Consider the following 18,369-nt stretch of genomic DNA (forward strand, 5'->3'; position numbering starts at 1 on the left):
CAAATACGAATACAAACTTTCCTACGTCCGTTGAACGAGGGATGCACTGAGGGTGCGCGTGGAGAGATCACTTGTGCGGAAGGGGCTAACGCCCAGCTGCCCGGCAGATCGCGGGTTCGTACGTTCGTGATAACATTCTCGACCGTCAGCAGACTCCTGATCCTATTGGTAATCGCCCTGGAGGAAACAGATAAGATCGATCAGAATGTTTCGGCGTTCTTCGACCACTTACCCCTCCTATATTACTCTTCGTATCGTTCAACTAGGATAATTTCAATTCGTACAAATTTTTTTTGTCTTTGTAGATCGTTTTGTGCGGTGAATTATTGATACGTATGATATCATGTCTGTGTGTCCCTTTAAATTTATGGATACTAGCAGCGAACGATACGAGCCGAGAGTGAGGACAATTTTTGAGTGTTGTACGAAAACGAAATGTGATTGTGTAATGGTACGATCGAATAAGGAACGAGTGCATTTTGAATATTGGTGAGGAGAACTGGTTTCTTTGTATCCTCGATGTAAGTAGAGGGATGTTGTTCATTTGATAAACGGCTCTCTTGTTTCCATTGTTTCCATACATCAAAGATACCTATTGCTTCTGTTATATGCATTCAACGAGCAATTTAACAACAAGCTTCACAGCTCCATGAACGTCAATTTTTCTCAGTTTTGGAACCTCTCAAACATACGAAGCTTTATTGTTTTCTTGAATGCTTCTTTATAGACAGGATATGGAATGGAGATGAAAGTTATTCGTTTTAATGCCAGTGTCAAAAATACAATAAACCTTCAATGAAAGAACGCTGTCGAAATTTTGTCAGATTCGTTATAAACAGAAATTCATTGATTAAATTCAAAATACTTTCTCCTTAGATGTATTCCTCGAAGATGAAGTCCATGGTGATCAGCTTCTCCTTTCTATTTCACTTGACCTTAATCGACGGAGGTTCGACGACGACCGAGGTGTCGTGCGGTAACCGGTTGACGGCACCGAGAGGAGTGATCCAGACCCCAAATTTTCCCCGGTCTTTTCCGGTGCCCATTAAGTGTCGCTGGGTGATCGATGTTTCCGATATTCCAGCGACTAACAGCTCCATCGTCGTCTATTTGACGCAAGTGTACGTGTATAAGGGACTCAGTTTCACCGAGTACGCGTACTACGAATCGGAGAGTATGAATTTTGGCGCCAGTCTGATAAAAGAGATCACCGAGGGCAACGTGTTCGAATACAAATTGTTTAGAACGTTCAGGCCGTTTCTCGTCATCGAGTTCGAGCTCGATCGACTCGAGGGCAATCACGTACGAGTTTTAAACAATTTGCTGGACGTGTACGGGTTCAATGTCACGTATCAGATGACCGAAGACGTGCCAAATTCGGATTGCTGCTCCGTCCAGCATTGCTCCTACTCCGGGAATTGCCTCGTGTCTGGAGACTATACGTGAGTTTTTCAACTTCTCTTTTCTCTTTTTGCTCTTATCTCCTTGATGTATTGGGAAGATCTAAAAATTACTACTTTATTATATATCGCATGACGCATAATTCGTTTCACTATATAATCTGTAAATAATGTGTAGTATTGTAGTACTTTTTTTAAATGATATTTTATTATGATAAGTTTCTTAATATTTTTTATGAATTTTTACGGTAAAACTGTCCACTAATCCTTATACAATGTGTTACGTCGGGCGACCGTCTACCTAGACCAGGCCATATACCGTGAGTCAGCCGAACACCGGATGTCCGTTCATCCTTACGACGTACCTTCAATAGCCTTAAATACCCGTCATAAATGCCAGTAATTTGCTCGCTAAGGTCCTTCAGACCGAACAAATATCTTTTTCTTAATCACTTTCTAAGGACTATTGTCTACCACGGCTTGACAAAGGAAAGTTTCAGGCAAAACCTTTCTATCGCGGGCAGGTAAGATCCTTCCTAATCCACCAACCTCCGTTTATTCGATCAGAAGCAATGCATACTGCATACTCACTTCCTGACCATACACTCGGCACACTAAAGAAATAAATCAATCAACTAAGTACACTTCTAACGTCTAAGTTTAAGTACGAACAATCACTTCCTCTATTAAGTATCCTCTAGTGCTACGTCCACTAACATACGAAGTAAAAAAGCCTTGCTCTAGCGTGCATATCTATCTTACCTTCGGGCGACAAGTTGTCATCTAGGAATTATATTTACTCAACAGTGTAACTTAAGTGTTGGAGATAAAACCTTAGAATTCTGTGAATCACAGTCTTATACAAACTCAATCACCCCTATTATCTCAACGGAAATCAGGGGATCGATCAACTCGTGGTGTCGATTGTTGTAATCGTAACGGGAATTTACGACTCCTGTTGACGTCTCTCCTCGCGATTGCGTCTCCCCGCGATTGGTCGAAAATACACAATGTATTTTTAATTCCTCGGTATTTGCTATTTATGTCTCCTATAAGATATTATATAAGAGCAAATAGTATACTTATGACAAATGAACATCTTCAGATACAAACACTGGGCAGTTTACTTTGGAAGAGCGAGTAGACCCATTGTATCTATCCCAATGGCCTTCTCGACAGCTATTAAAACGCGTATTATCTCGCCGCAAACAGGCCCCCCTCTGGAACCCAATTGAGTTGTTTTATCATCTACTAGGATCGTCCTGTTTGTTCTCATATATATCGGAGATGAATGAACACCGGAGTCTTTGGAATTTTGGTTAATCCCGCAGATTACCTAGAGTCTACTATAGCTGTAATTAAACAATTGTAATTGTTCGAGAGTTGTGATAATGAGCTTGGGCTCGAGGTCACGGGATGAACGCCTTGTCTAACAAAGACATGGAATAATTCTATAGCTCTCCTTGAAAAGGAAATAGTTGTAACACTCGACAGTAAACATTCCAACGGTCTCTGTCCCGTAGCTCGCCACACGCAGACCCTATTCTTCGAGTAAGATGATTGCTAGATGTCGAACAGTCTTTGTCCCAACTACGGGAAAATAGGGGAGACCTATTTTTCAACGAGCGGCGTTTCCCACTAGCAACTTTCCCTCGAGGGTGGCTAGCATCTCTTTCTAACCACCGGTATGGAGATTGACCAATTAGCAGCAACGCCAATTTCCCTTACTTTCTGAACGAAGGCTTTTCTCGATGAATCCGATGATCTCGTGTCCTTAGACACACCCCAATATAGTTTTCCTCTGTGGCATCATCGGGACGGGAAAATCATTCTCGCTCGCGATCTCATCGATGAAAAAGAGTAACCCCTTACGACCGGTGAATATTACGCATCCGACTTAGATTTTGTGAGTACGTTCATCTATCATCCCGTCGACCGCGGATTCGTTATTGAACCTAGGATCATTGTCATTAGTTTCTCGAGTACCTAACTACCACGGTTACTTGTCCGGTTCTATAATAATCGTATTTGCACTAGTCAATGTCTTCTCTATTGCATAACGACAACGTGTAACCCAAACGAAGATTCGTTTCACGCCCCTAACCCTAATTCTAACGTAAACCCGACATATAAGTTCGAACGAATGCTTTTGTACTGGAAACACATGTTTAGAGCTTCGCAAGCGATCAGTCTATGGACAATTTTTGAAAAGTTCATTTCGTAGAACTTCTCGTGTTAGAAAAGAAAAGTAAACAAATGATCACGAATATCTTATCTTTCCGTTTCCATATTTTGGAACAGATTTCTTTTTTTAGTAAATTTAAAAATAGAAACAAGCATATCAAATAATGGAAGAGGACCTGGATTTTCGTTTATCGGACGAAATAATTTCGGAAAGTTCCAACGCGAAAGACAAACAGAGCAGTAAGGTGATTCCGGACGATATCATATCAGCTCATGAATCATTAATGAAACTCGTGTCCCCATTAATTTACCCTCTATTCCTGGATGCCTGTGTCCTCGATCTGTTACGTGTGCGCAAATAACACGGTCCGCCGTTGTTTGCTCGCAGGAGCTTCTGGTGCGATTGTTTCGAGGGTTTCAGCGGGAAGAATTGTAACCAAGGACCCCTCTGCTTCGACGACAGGAAGAATCCTACTTGCCAAAACGAAGGCACTTGCAAGTACGAAGATTATTTATGCAAATTTATCTCTGCAAAGAAATCGGATAGTACAATCTAAAATACGAAACTTAAAGGAAGCGTGGATTAAAGAAATTTTAGCTAATAGCGAAAATGTTTACGCGACATTGATCAAAGCAATCTTAACGAGGCATAGCCATTTCACTGGTGACGTGAAATTGCGCTTTTCTCTTGAAGTATCAAACCAAGTAGAAGAAGATCAATCGCGTAGATAAATCAATAAGCTACCCGGCGTCGTTGACCCTTCTAAATTGGAAAAGCGAACTCTCCCGATTTGTTATAAAGGAAACTTCTTCCTCTTCTGTGAATAAGTGTCAAGGGACAAATGACGAAGTCGTTACGAACTGTTCCAGGCAAATTGGAGCAGAAGCAATGACCTGCGAATGCGCCAATGGCTACGTCGGCCGTAACTGTGAGATTCACCTTTTGGATACCGTGGATGGTGGTAGGATTTGCCCTGATATTAGCTGTATCATGTACAATGACTACGAAAATCGTTTGCGAACCATTGTATTTATTATATCGTTTACATACTAATTAATTAAATTCAAGTAGTAACAATACCTTCGTACGATTACAAAAATTTGTCGCTATGGAAATGAAATGCTTAGAATTTGATAAAAAAAAAGCTTCATTTGCATTTAATACGCATTTGATATATGCATGATGTAGGTTGATGAGTCCACCAGTTAATTAATTGATATAAAGCTTAAGAGATCTACCGTATTCGCTGTACACACCCGCGGATAACATTCCCATGACTCATGTTTCGCGCAGAGACCGCGCCGCGTGAGTCATATGTGAGCACAAGTACACACGAGGCCAATGCTTGTTCGCAGAATGCGGGCTCGAGAATTGCATAATACAATGCCCTTACGACAAAGAGGAGCAGCAACCGTGCGTTTGTAGAAATGGCACGAAAATCTACAACAGTAAGTTCGTTTCATTCTTCGCCACCTGTGCGCATTCTCCTGAGACTGATCGCTCTTGAGAAATGAAATAATCCGTGGAAACGCTTGCAGATCGATCGAGATACGAGTGCAGAATCAAATTGTCGAACGTGACATCCCTGAGGTCTGGGCTGATTACGCAACACGGCAGTGTGGAGTCCTACGTCGGCAAACAGGTGAGTGAAGAATAGAGTCTGGGAAAGTAGTATAGAGTTACTATGGAATTTATCGAGTTTACTCGAATCAGAGATATCCATTCGTGCGTCAGAAAAAATCTTTCTCTTCTTCGTAAGTTTCGTCCGATCGGCTTTCTCAATAATCAGCGCCGTAACCCTGTTTCTTCTCTTTCGCCTCCGCTTCTCCCTTTCCAGGAAATAAGGATCGACTTTCCTTCTACCTCTGCTTTAAGAAGCAGGCAAAGTAAACGAAACGTTGTATTATACCGTATCAGATAAATAATCGTACAACAAATAGCGATGAATGAACATTACTCTGTACGTAAAACGAACGTAAATATTACTGTATACATAAGATGAAGCACATGTGCAAGTCACGCAGCAGGCAATGCTCGCTATGATCACGTTTATCACGTCGTTTCATAATCTTCTTAGCACCTTGCATAAATCAGACCCATGGCGTTATTGTCACCGCACGACAAATGAATATATGTACGTTTCACGTGTAACTGTAGCAACATGATTATATATATATAAACGTGACTGCAACAGTAATAGCGAATCAAAGATAGGTACGCCGAGTTTCGACGTATTATATAATCGTTTACTCGTTATCCGCAGAACTCCCAAACGTTGCAACTGTCGTAACCGTAATTCTCTTTCTGTACATTCTCTGGCAACCGGTAATGTCTCAGAACTTTCAGACGTTTCTTCAAATCCTCCGTCAGACCGTGTCTTCCTGGATCTCCCAGATAAATCCTCGTCCCATTATCGCGCGCTTTTTCGAGCCACGGAATTAAAGTAGCAGCAATTTCTGCGTCGTACAGCATATCTCCAATGAAAATAACGTCAATTGTCCTTTCGGGCAATTCATATAACAGGTTTTGATGAGATACTTTGACATTCACGCGGTTCAGAATAGCGTTCATGGAAATAGCTGTGCAGGCAACTGAAATCACGCAAACAAATATCGAGATGGTAAAATGTTTACATAAATGGGAAATAATAACATGTTTATAATGGGGAATCTTGCGAGCAGTATCTTTTATACTCGTTTAACGAGAACATATCGAGATTACGTAAAATTCCAGGCATTTGCTAATCTTCGAACAAGCGATATTACGTAAAGGTAGCAACGCTTTAATCAACGACTGTTCCATCGGTGCTTCTAAACGGAGCAGTCGCCAATTTAACAACGATAATCCATTTCGATGAAATCGCTCGAACGAAACATGTCGATCAAACAATTACTATAAGTACGCTAATAGATACGAAAGCATTACGTGTCTGCAAATCTCGGATAAGATAAAAGAAATCAGCGAGCCGATATCAAGACGTGTGTAGAGTAGTTAAAGAAGATTGATCGGTTAATGTAACATTAATCTACCGTTGTCAAGTGCGACCTCTAAGGTCGAGTGTAGCCGAGGATATCGCGACTATAGATTCGCCTAAACTATTGGATTACAAGTTCACGACTCGATGCAAGTACGTCGAAAGTTTCGAATGTTCTATAGGCCATTCCATTCTCTTCATTCTCTTCATTCTCACAATTCTTCTCCTCCCGTCTGTAGAAGTACGATATCACGCAGCTTGTTGGCATAACTTTCCAGGCGCATGAGATGTTAATGGAAATATCGCGTTAATAGCTACATATTACAACGTGATATTGGTGAGTCAGCAACATTCGATTGGCGCACGAGGGGGCGATTAAAATGCAACGGACGTAGAACCCAGAAATGGAAGACCTTTCACTGACGTACGAGCAGAACCAGACCCTTCGCGCTCGTACCTCCGTGATATGGGGAATACCGTATGGTGTGACCCACATGTTCGATTTTCCTCGTAACCATTCAGAACACGGTTCCCGATTTCCGATACCGCTACGAAAAGAGAAATATAGTCATCTAATATTCAATAAAACCTTGTTCAAGTTCGAATACTTTGAACGATCGAATACTAAAGTTACCGATGGAAATTTCATTCATACGAAATAAACTGAATTCCCAGTATCGCCTAACGTAACGTAAATACCGGTAGTTACTTTAGTATCGATTCGTGTTCTCCAAGCACGACACGTGAGAAACACGCTGATGCAATTAAGGGAAAACGTGATCACAGGTGGGAATATTATTATCGTGACATCGATTCTTCGAAGTTTCTTTAATTTATTCGATACACCGTTAAGGTTACCTAGTTCTTTCTTGGAAATAAAAAAATCATTGACCCTATTTTAAACTCAAATATTTCCCATATGAAGATTAAAATTGTACATGTGCGTGGCCTTGGGCCGACCTTGATATTTACATTTATCCAGGGAGTTCTACATCCTCTTGATACCACTGCTATCTATACTTTGCATATTTTTTATACGGTATTCTACAACTTGTACTTTTGCTTATTACGTCTTTGCATCCACCGCAGCATTCAACCGTTTCCTTCTCCAAGTTATTCCCGAGTGAGAAAGACTCTGTATTCCTGGCACAAATTATTTATAGCGGCTATATTAGTAGCACGAGTGCGTACAACTTTGCATCGACCGTTTAGAAATCTGGCATCCGAATCCAGACGTTGCTACGTTGCTTTCTGGCTACCTGAGCAGGTGCACGAGTGACGTCGATTCTACCAGCGTCTTTTCGTTTTTTCTGTTTCTACAGGGTATTTCCATCGACTCGCTCGACTCGTTCTGTCGAGCGCAATGCACTCGGTTCTTCCCCATGTAGATAGTACATTTCCTTTGCTCGTGTAAATATTTCAAACTGCTTCAACGTTTCCCACTGATAATGATAATAATTCCCCGGTAAGCGGAATGTCTGTGAACAGTACCGTCTAACTACGATTGTATTTTAATGCTGCTGATCGCGAACGAGGAAATGTATGAAACGTAAAACGAGCCGCGCATTCCTTCTCACGAGACATACATAACATACATACATACATACAGACATACATAACAACACGATTTTAAGTAACGATGCACTTCCAGGCGACTAAGAAATTTACGTTATCGCTTCTTAATCGTTATTTTCCAATTCGCAACTTCCTCTCTAGCAAATTCATTGACGTTTGATGGAAAATACAGAATATTAATGATATACATTGTTCATACGCATTGAATCGTATGCGCGACTATCGTATGTGAAATTATACGAACCTCTATCGATATCGTTGGCAACAACCCTGTCGGCGCCAACGAGCTTCGCAGCAATAGCGGTGGCACCACATCCAGCTCCAAGATCCAAAATTTCCTTCGAGCATTCAAAAAGCGTTCTTCCTTCGTCCAGTACAAATCTAGCGAGAGCCTGTCCACCTGGCCAATAAATCGACCAAAAAGGTTCCAAGAAAACGCTTCTCTTTATCCCTTTCGACTCTGAAATTCTTTCGTATTGCGCGTGGTATAAATTACAGTTGGGAGTTAAAAGAAATAGTTGGATCTCTGGCGTCATATGGTTCCTAACGATCTCAGTATGCTCAAAAATGGCACGCGCTACTTCTGAATCACATTCAACGATTCCATCACAGAATTTCTCGATGTCGATGCCCGTCGAATTGTTGGAAATCGTTCTTTTAAAAGATTTGTAAAAAAATGCTATTTTCTCGATCGTCCAGCAGTCTAAACAGACAAACGATATATTTTTTTTTTTCATTGGACAACGTTAGTCGACGAGGTTTTAGTAATATCTCGTACTTCTTTTATTTACTCTCTTAATATAAAAATGCTTCAGAGAATCTTAGGAAACGATAAAACATTACATTTCCAGAACGATAACGAAAATTACGATCTTATCGCTCGTAACGAGAAATACTCATTCTTTCTTTCTCTTTTTTTCTTTTTCTTTTCTTCGGAAGCGATAAGATCGCGTCGATTAAAAAACTCGACACCAGGTTGAAGCTTTAGTTGCGAAAATTGTGCTGTTGATTACACCACATTTTGAAAACAAAAGACTTCGATCAGCGAAATTCCTAAATTCCTCTGTCGTAACAATTTCCAGTTCCTTCGATCCGAATTTAATATTCAACTCTGAATTGAAATATATAAAATAAGAAGAAATTGGAAGCTTGGGAAGTTCGGTGAATGATGAGCCCGCGAGGTCACCGTTTCATTCATTATTTCAAAAGTAAACGGAACCAAAGCACGTACTATCTTGGAACGTACCAAATCGAGCGTTTGTCTTCTTTTTCCATGCCTGCATAACACGTGACATTTTAACAAAATCCTAATCGGTCTTATGCATGATCCACGCAGCGAACGTTCTCAATGTTTATACGAGCAGTCCGCGATCGGTTAATTCTTAGTAGATATATCCGAGCTGCGTATATACCAAGAATCGACCTCTTTTCGAAGCTACAGTCTGCGATTTCTTGCCCAAGAGGTTCGGAATTCCCGGCGAATCGATTGCGCATGCGCGTTCCCGAGGTAGCTGACCGATCGTTTCTTCAATACATATTCTGCAAGAATAAAAAAGAGAAATCGCACAATTAATAAAAAGGTTTAAAAGTTTGCCAAATTCAAGATAGGTAAAACCTTTCCAATTTCGAAAATAGCAAATTCATCTGTCACTGATCATTATGAAACGGTTATAACCAGTTGATTACATAACGCATCAATTTTTCAGTTTGTTGAAGTTAGAATTGTTACGTAGGTTAGATCTAATTTTAGCGCGCTCGTGTTTTTTTTTACGGAATACAACGGTATGAAAGGCGATTGGAGATAAATGAGAACGATATAATAGGTATATGAATGGGACAAAGAAAGCGAAAGGAGCAATGTACGGGAGTGAGAGACAGATAGAATAGGGGACAAACCAAAACAGATGCGAGGTATCGACTTTTTGAAATTCCCCTCGGCAATCCGTGATGTTCAGGTAGATTTCCACCTGGATTATCAGCAAATCTGTCGAATTGCAAGGCTGATGAAACCAGAGATACAAGATTCAACCCGTTTGCATCATGCACGATGATAGAAGCACGTGCTATTGACCTGAGACGTCCTGTCGAGGAAAATGGATGCGAAACTTGTTAAACAAATTTTTCATGGTATCTATCATATCCAGTGGCCGTGTACGATAACAAAAATGTTTGCTTTTATGTCGCTTCGAATATGAAGAGTCGTCACTGGAAAGTTAATACATACGTACTTGACGAGGTTACGCCACTATGCATACGGAAAAAACGCTATCTCATTCACCAGTTAAGATTTCCATTCCAGAGTTAAAATTTCTTGCTGTTCCATCCTTGTCTCGATCGTATGCGATACAGGCAAACGATATTTCTCGTGAACAGAGATCGTAAACGAAGTCCCTGACCCGGACATTATTTTAATATAACGCTTAAACTTTGCATTTGCAACTAAAATCATTATTTATCATAACTACTTTCGTAGCTATTTTCGTATGGATCGTACACAATTTCCTCTTTCACCAATTACAAGCATTATTACGTTACAGTGTTTGCGATTTAATTTTATGTATATGGCAACACGATGCATTCTGCTAGTTCAAATCTATAAGCACGTTGCGAAATTTGTCAGGAATATTATTTATATAATTTTAGAAAAATTGACAACGAAAATTTTTCCTTGTAATGAAAATTTCCAATTGTAAATAAATTATTGCCAATTAATGCCAATTGATATGAGAATGTTCCACGTGCGTATTCTCACAGCGAGAAGGTTTTAACTTATAAATAAAATTATCATTGAGCTTTCGTTAGCTTTGCCCTTCGAGTTATTTCATTTCCTGGTAAAAGCTGTCGCAGCCAATTCTTGGATAAAAAGCTCCGTTCTGTGTACACAGACTCGACACGGCTTATCTGGAATACCCGTTGATATATAGCACAGGTGGCGGTGGGGGTAAGATCGTTATAAAAGCGGCGCGTATCGGCTGTCGAGGTTATTCGTGTTGAAACCTCGGTCGAGTTATAGTGTCGGTACATATAATTTTCACGGAAGCGATCGTGAAAGTCTTTCACTGTTGCATAAGATTGTATGGGGAAGACGACTCGTGCGTGCCGACGTACAGGTTCCCAGAATCGATCAGTGAATCAGTGGATCATCAACGAAAGTGTACGCTACCTCTTATAAACTGGCTATCAAAAACGAGAAAATTCCAACGTTCAGTGAAGTGTGCAAACGAGTCGCGCCAGGAAACGGCAAACTGAAAAGCAATCAGAAACAGATACTAAGAGATATGACGCGTTGCCAAAACTTACGCTGTACGAAACAATCCTACGCATCATCTACGATGACTGACAGGTATAAATTTTCATCTTTCACACTCGTTGCGTTTTTAGATGACGCGTGATGTTAGTCGATCTCGCGATTAATTCGACCACGTTACGATGGAATGTGTTGCAACTTTATCGAGAAACGTTTGCGAAACTATTGATTACGATTCTTGCACGTTATGCCCAATTGTTACATTTCTTAATGATGAAAGGTCATATTCAGAAGTAGACATTAAAGTAACGTATTTCAGAAATTAACGTTTGATCCGTTGTTGCAAGCTTCCCTCGGTATCGTCGAATTTTCGTTGATTAAAAAGTTGACAAAATAATATGAATCTCGGTGCACTAACCTCAATTGATTTTCAGTGGCAGTTTATCATGGATCGAACAGAAAGAAATGCCAAGATGTCCTAGAAGTACAATAACTTGCGGTATGCTACCGACGTTAAGAGCCTTGGCATCCAAGGAATGCGAGAACAGCCAGGGTACTATCTGCCTCGTGCCGTTCGACGCTAACATGGATTCCGCCAGTCATCTACAGATAATACTATTGGAAGCATATTGCCGCGAGACGGGGATCAAGGTGTTGAGAGTATCCAGAGAGAGAATACGGGATCATCTATGCCCTGGAAGCGGCGATTTATCCTGCGTTCTCATCTCCAACGACGATCCATATTTCTTAGATACTCCGGAGTGAATTTAAAACGTGTTAATCTATCAAGAACGAATTCTTTTTCGACTGGATGCAGTCACACAATCGTATGAAGCTCTGAACCTTCAAGAAGAGTCGTTGGATGTTAGGAAGATGACACACAGAGATAGCAACTTCAGCACTGGCACTTTGAAACACAGATGGAGCTTATTAAACAACTTTTTGCGTTCGTGTGTCATGATTTGCAAAAACCAACGCTTGAAGCCGAATAGAGCGGCATTGATAGCAGACAAGATTAGCGTTCTAGAGATAAGATGGAAATTATTGTATTTCTGCGTACATCTCGATCACAATGAACGGTTCTAATCGCGATATTCGCTCGAAAAGATAAGCGATACGAAACTAAGTATCGCGCGGATTGTGCGGATATACAATATGTATATGTATGTACATGTTCGTACATGTGTATATAGGAACAGCCTTATTGCTATACAATTATTGAACATAGCAAGAAGACGAAGAATATAATTATTTTGTAATCGTTGGATTTTGGAAGAATATGTTGTTACTTTACTCAATGATTATTTTGCGATAATACATAAAGATGTTATGAAAAAAAGCATTTGTTTTTATTTATTCCTGTAATATCTTGTTCGATATCCCCTTGGTCGAAATGATCGACCGACGTTTTTTAATACGTTGCAATTTCTTCGCAGCTTGCAAAGTATTTAAGGAATTCTAATATCTCGTCCATGGAGGATTTACAAATCCTGAGCGTGACGTGAGTAGGTACATTAAGCAATAAAGAGTTCAGTTACATTTTTATCGAGACCGTAAATGAAAAGAAAGACATATTATACAAAAATATGAAGGATATATTTTACTATAAATTATTCTTAGATAGTAATGCAAAAATATTTAGATGTAATAAAAAATTATGTAAAAAGATAAAAACAGTCAAAATAGCTTCTCATGGTTTGCGCGTTCATTATGTAGACCCACATCGGAAATCACTTTCCATTTTTTTGGAAACTCTGAGGATGGAGATAAAATTCGAGAGTCCCTCAACAAATTGGTCCAACGTCGACGGCTCAGCGAGATATCCCTCGAATCGACTCACTTTACCTTTCAACAAAAGCCTGCGCTTAAATTGCAGGTACGTATCATTGATCTTGTTAGAGTACTCGTCATAGATTTCAATTATCTCGATCAACGTCTTTTTTAGAGTCTCAGGCTGAATCAGGGAAATGAACACGAAATTCACCCGGGAGATCAATTCGTTCTGTCTTGCGCTGCTCAAGGCAGTTATAACATAAACTTCACATGGTACAAGGACAATATGCTGGTGAACATGAATAAAGCCACCAGGTGAAAAAATAAGAGTTATTATCAAAGTTTGTATCATCCATGACATAAACCTTTTAAAGTCACTTCTTGCTGTAAACAAAAAGCATGTAATCGATAGGTAATCAGAAGCTAGATCATAAGGTAACTAGATAAAGCGATGGGAATATACTCTACAGTGACCTTGAACGATCATTTAATTTTTTATCAGACTATAGCTAGCGTCTAGACAAGCTGATAGACAGAGTAGCTTTCAATGTTTAGGGAAATCTGGTATAGACATCTTCCCAACGATGGTTCTGATTTACACACATCCATATTAACCATCGAAAAAGCGACTTTACTCGATGCGGGTCAATACACTTGTCAAATAGTCGATTGGGGCGTGCAGCAATGTAAGAGTATTTACGTAGATGTGAAAGATGAACCAGATGTAAAAGTGATGCCAATGAGTGCTACTATAGACAAGGTAGTAATCTTGAAACTTCCTATGAACTTAAATTGAAATGATGTTTGATTAAATTGATTGATATTTCTCTAAACCGGTCTTTTCTGCAGGGAACCAATATACAATTAACGTGTATGACACCCAACGTGCCCAATATTGGAATAGGATTTGGCTGGACGAAAAACAAAGCTCTGTTGAAGCTAGAACTTGGTAGCGAGGTCTGGGAAGATTTATTTCCTACTGGAAGTATATTAAAAATTACAAACGCGCAGGTATTCGCTAAATAAAGAATACATCCTTAAAATTGGTTATCAAAGCTTTAAGTTTCTTGCATGTTTATCGTGTTGTATTTTCAGAAATCTGCGATATATACATGTAACGTGGCAGACAAGTCCATGTCCGTTCGCGTGGAAGTTGTGAATCGAACATTAATACCAATTTGCTTGAGGGGGAAATCCTGGGGATTAATCTGGCCAGATACTGCTCCTGGATCTGAAGCATTGTTAGAATGTCCTCAACATTTTGTAGGCAAAAAAGTCTCCAGACTGTGCTCGATGAAAGATGCCACCACTCCTGAATGGCAAACTCCAGATTTTTCTCTTTGTTTGTTCGAACCATTAGTTTCACGTTATAACAAGTTTAAAAGCTTAACACTAGGATATCAAAACACGTCTGGTTCTGGAACGATCTTTATCTTCTGGAAAATTCTACAATCGCGTAGCTTGCCTCTTTATCCTGGCGAAGGTGATCGTATCCTGAGTATCTTGGCGGAAATAGAGCGTTATCAGCATATTGTTAATCCATACGATTTACATGTCTCTATAGAGGCTTTGATACAGATAATTAGTCGAATACTAGATGACAAAAATTCAATCTTAAGCCAACAGGTATAGAAATTTAATCAAATTGACGAATAAGAGAAATACATAATGCTTATAATTTACAGAAAGTTCTATTGCTTCTTCAAATAACTCAACGAAGCCTGATGCATTGGTCTAAGGTGGCTACTCATCCTTACAAGCACTTATCTCTTTCTTCATTAGTGGTAGACATTCAAGAATTACAACAACATAATGGAGATAGTATTACCCATTCTCTTCAAATCCCTATAGATGAATCCATGTAATTAATATTTGTTAAATAACATTCTTTTTATGTAATTATATCACTTATTTCGCTTATCATTTAATAGGTACCCAAATTGGTACGATGACAAAACGACAGTACGATTATGGAAAAAACGACAACGTGGTGTAAAGTCTAATAACACTCTACATGGAATAGTAATTGTTTATAAGAATATGTCTCATTTTCTTCCAGCCACGTATGTCAAGGAACTGGAGTAAGCAATAGCAATCCTACATTTAACGTTTTAACGTTTCAACTGTTTAATTTACATGCTTTTTATTCGCAGCGATGGCACAGATCTGGAGTTTCGTATTAATTCTCGAGTCGTCACAGTGGCAATACCTGCCTTCAATTTGGATAAACATAATAAGATTTGGGTAGACCTACAGCTAAAACACATAGAAAATCAGTCGAGTTCATGGAATGTGTCTTGCGGCCTTATGGATGTTATAGGTTCTTGGGATCTCAATAGCTGTATCGCAAATATTTCACCAGGTGATGCCACAACGCATTGTCTCTGCCCTAGTAGCGGAACTTTCGCAGTTTTTTTAACGGCACGTGCTGTAAGGGTAAGTTCAGATAAGTTATAAATATTTTATTTCGAATTGCGAAATAACTCAAAAAAAAAAAAAAATAATTCAATGCAGGTAGTACTTGCAAAAAAAGAACAAACCACACTTATCGTGATATTTGGATGTGGTAGCTGTTTGGCACAGTGTCTTATATCTTCTTTGATCCTCGGAACCTTTTGGTGGAAAAATCGTAATTGGTTGAACTTTTTAAAGCTTCAGTGTTGCGGTGCTTTGGTTGGAGCAATGGCTGTTTTCATTTATGCCGTGTATAATCACTTACCAGAGGTAATTCAAGTATGTATACGTTGACTTCAGAAACTTTTTGTGATAATAATTATTTTATTTTAGAGTTCCTACGCGATCGTAGCGATAACTTTAGAAGCTTTCCTCTTGATTGGTATGTCAGCGCCTATATCAGAAGCTCTCATCATTTATGCTGGTCTAACTCAAGTTCGATCCAGTCAACATTTTCAACCTACTGTCATAGCAGTGATTACTGGTTCGGAAAATTATATTAAAAATCAATTAAAATTTAATATAGATTTTTATCATTTTTTTCATTTTTGTTTAATGTAGGTGTCCCTATCTTGGCTGTGTTAAGTACTGAACTTACACACAAAAGCACTGGTTGGAGACATGAGTCATGGTGGTTAATTTTTGGCAGCGGCGTTTATAATATTTTTGTTACTTGCGCAACGATGATGTTTCTTATATTTGTGCTATTGTATTTGGGAATCTTGCACAAGGCTCATGCTCTTGTCGAGGAGAATGTTATGAAAAAGGAAGCAATAGAGGCCAGGTATAATCGGTTAAATCATGCGATTAAAAATCATACGAATCAAAAGATAATTATATGATGAAAAATTGAAACCTTTTTTTTCTTCAGACTACGAATGCTTCATCGAGCTGCCATAGTTATTTGCGGTGTCATTGCAATGGAAGCCTCCTCCATCTTTTATATAAATTCTACCTCTATCATCTTTCATTACATATTCGCTTCTCTTTCCTCTGTTTTGGTAAGTCTGACTAGTAATTTGAAACAATTAAAAATCTAATATCTAACGATGACACGCATAAATGTAGGGCTTTGTTATAATGATAATCTACATCGTGATTGGCGAATTAACTATCGTCGATGTAATCTTAAGAAAACTAAAGTGGAAACATGATGCAGAAGAGGATATAACATCCGAGCCAATCAAAGGTAATTTATGAAAATTATATCAACGGATAATAATAAGCATAAAAATAAATCAATTGAATTTATCTTCTAACCAGTGTGTTCAAAGAGCGGCGCCGAGGTGGAGAACGATACTGCTCCACCGTCGTCATCCTTAAGTATCGGTGAATCGTATTTAGAAGCTCGCGGGATTGCAGCGGGTAGTATAGACATGCGCGAGTTCATAAACGAGTCCTCATCTTCATATTCGAAACCTTCCGTCCCTGTCACCAGCAGATTCCTGCCAGAGATCCGCATCGATCACTCGGACGATATAAACCTGGAAAATTATAGCACTAGTCCACGAAAGTATCAAGAAGCTGTCGTGTTCGATACCGTGTTTTCCCCACGATCATTGCACTGCATGAACGAGGCGTCATATGGCGCCAGCGAGTGCTGCAGTTTCCGGGAATTTGGTAAATATAGGGAGTCTCAAGGACAAATCTTCATCGCACACAATCCCTCGCCAGAGAGCTCAGCCAAAGTTCTGTGTAGCGCTGACGTCGAATCGCGCTTAAGCGGAATGCCAGATGTAACCTTGGCCGTGAAGAACGACGTCGAATTATTGTCAGCAACGGAACTAAAGAGCAGAGACCATGTGAATGTCATTCCTGACATTGCTAATACTACGGAACGTAAACAACCTGATGGGGAAGAAAAGGCACCTGAAATCGTGATCACAAACTGCGAGGCTACAACGAGTGGTATGCTAGATCGTATTGCACATGATCTTGACTATCTGCTGAATCGTACCCATTCCGCGGATGGAACATAAATCTGACTATAATCTGAAAGAAATCGGTTCACCGCTCAAGATTGTTAGGAAGCATACCCTCACCATAATGTTTAATGGATAGCTATATCATTTATGGTGTTTAATAATGTGCTTAGATGAGGTAAATAGGAATTATTTTAAGAAAATTGGCTCAAGAACACGTTGTAGTTCGGTACTGTTCAGAGTAAATTTGGTAATGATTTCATTTTTATTATTATAGTATAAAATTGTTGAATATATAATAATTTATTATATATGAGAAATATTTATTGGATATCTAAGACAACATAGAGAAAGAGACAGATTTTATGACTGAACAGCACCATTGTAACTAAATGCATCTTCTTTCAATTCATTGTTTGATTACGAAATTCACATAAGTATAGAATTGGAAAAATTTGAGCTGTAACATGCAATTTTATCAAACATGCAAATTTAAGTGAATAAAAATAAACAACGGTACTTTTTAAAAAAAGTTATTATTATCCTCATGTATAATGATGTTTAACTTAATGTTTTAAACATGTAACAAAGACCTAGCATTATCAGAGTATTACATTACGCTTAGAGTATGTTAAACTAAACAAGATTGGAAGATACAATCTGTCCCTCCCCCTATCTCTCTCTGTTTTATGAACATTTATACTCTGTTTCATCTTGTTAGCTGTAGTCTCTAGAAAAGAACATCGTTTATAAAAAAAAACTTTTTGTAGAGACATCTTTTCATTACATTCCATCCATTAAATAGCGTTTTACATTAAAGATATATTCACATCTCGTGT

General features: G+C 39.1%; 3 protein-coding genes across 4 annotated transcripts; 2 read left to right on the top strand and 1 right to left on the bottom strand.

Annotated features, from left to right (window-relative positions):
- Nucleotides 1-144: 144 nt before the first annotated feature.
- LOC126863595 (uncharacterized) lies at nucleotides 145-17,841 on the top strand. Of its 2 annotated transcripts, XM_050613880.1 has the most exons (21): nucleotides 145-521; nucleotides 877-1,442; nucleotides 3,973-4,083; nucleotides 4,455-4,546; nucleotides 4,941-5,033; nucleotides 5,124-5,227; nucleotides 12,818-12,882; nucleotides 13,098-13,257; nucleotides 13,327-13,469; nucleotides 13,710-13,914; nucleotides 14,004-14,165; nucleotides 14,250-14,780; nucleotides 14,840-15,015; nucleotides 15,086-15,235; nucleotides 15,308-15,590; nucleotides 15,669-15,878; nucleotides 15,942-16,092; nucleotides 16,170-16,392; nucleotides 16,480-16,609; nucleotides 16,677-16,797; nucleotides 16,872-17,841. In XM_050613880.1, the coding sequence occupies exons 2-21, from the start codon at nucleotides 877-879 to the stop codon at nucleotides 17,585-17,587; spliced, it is 4,392 nt and encodes a 1,463-aa protein (XP_050469837.1). In that variant the 5' UTR covers nucleotides 145-521; the 3' UTR covers nucleotides 17,588-17,841. The 2 variants fall into 2 exon arrangements, with proteins under 2 accessions (XP_050469837.1, XP_050469838.1); XM_050613881.1 differs by lacking the exon at nucleotides 877-1,442 and having other exon boundaries at nucleotides 505-521.
- LOC126863663 (electron transfer flavoprotein beta subunit lysine methyltransferase-like) lies at nucleotides 5,234-9,520 on the bottom strand. The gene is made up of 3 exons (XM_050614076.1): nucleotides 9,381-9,520; nucleotides 8,379-8,837; nucleotides 5,234-6,176 (listed from the first exon to the last, which is right to left on the bottom strand). Exons 1-3 carry the CDS (start codon nucleotides 9,427-9,429, stop codon nucleotides 5,839-5,841), a joined length of 846 nt encoding a protein of 281 aa, XP_050470033.1. The 5' UTR covers nucleotides 9,430-9,520; the 3' UTR covers nucleotides 5,234-5,838.
- LOC126863677 (uncharacterized) lies at nucleotides 9,670-12,274 on the top strand. The gene is made up of 2 exons (XM_050614098.1): nucleotides 9,670-11,477; nucleotides 11,816-12,274. The coding sequence occupies exons 1-2, from the start codon at nucleotides 11,413-11,415 to the stop codon at nucleotides 12,144-12,146; spliced, it is 396 nt and encodes a 131-aa protein (XP_050470055.1). The 5' UTR covers nucleotides 9,670-11,412; the 3' UTR covers nucleotides 12,147-12,274.
- Nucleotides 17,842-18,369: the final 528 nt, after the last annotated feature.

The sequence above is a fragment of the Bombus huntii genome, chromosome 3 (genome assembly GCF_024542735.1).
Source record: "Bombus huntii isolate Logan2020A chromosome 3, iyBomHunt1.1, whole genome shotgun sequence".
NCBI classification, from domain to species: Eukaryota; Metazoa; Arthropoda; class Insecta; order Hymenoptera; family Apidae; genus Bombus; species Bombus huntii.

What these genes read in the sequence shown, in the direction of transcription:
- LOC126863595 (XM_050613880.1), top strand. Translation starts at nt 877, where the DNA reads ATGTATTCCTCGAAGATGAAGTCCATGGTGATCAGCTTCTCCTTTCTA. An exon ending in AGCCTGCGCTTAAATTGCAG is followed by an intron (nt 13,258 to 13,326) that starts GTACGTATCATT and finishes CGTCTTTTTTAG; the next exon opens with AGTCTCAGGCTGAATCAGGG. An exon ending in AACATGAATAAAGCCACCAG is followed by an intron (nt 13,470 to 13,709) that starts GTGAAAAAATAA and finishes TTCAATGTTTAG; the next exon opens with GGAAATCTGGTATAGACATC.
- LOC126863663 (XM_050614076.1), bottom strand. Translation starts at nt 9,429, where the DNA reads ATGTCACGTGTTATGCAGGCATGGAAAAAGAAGACAAACGCTCGATTT. An exon ending in GAAGACAAACGCTCGATTTG is followed by an intron (nt 8,838 to 9,380) that starts GTACGTTCCAAG and finishes TTGTCTGTTTAG; the next exon opens with ACTGCTGGACGATCGAGAAA. An exon ending in TGCCAACGATATCGATAGAG is followed by an intron (nt 6,177 to 8,378) that starts GTTCGTATAATT and finishes GCGTGATTTCAG; the next exon opens with TTGCCTGCACAGCTATTTCC.
- LOC126863677 (XM_050614098.1), top strand. Translation starts at nt 11,413, where the DNA reads ATGACGCGTTGCCAAAACTTACGCTGTACGAAACAATCCTACGCATCA. An exon ending in TCATCTACGATGACTGACAG is followed by an intron (nt 11,478 to 11,815) that starts GTATAAATTTTC and finishes ATTGATTTTCAG; the next exon opens with TGGCAGTTTATCATGGATCG.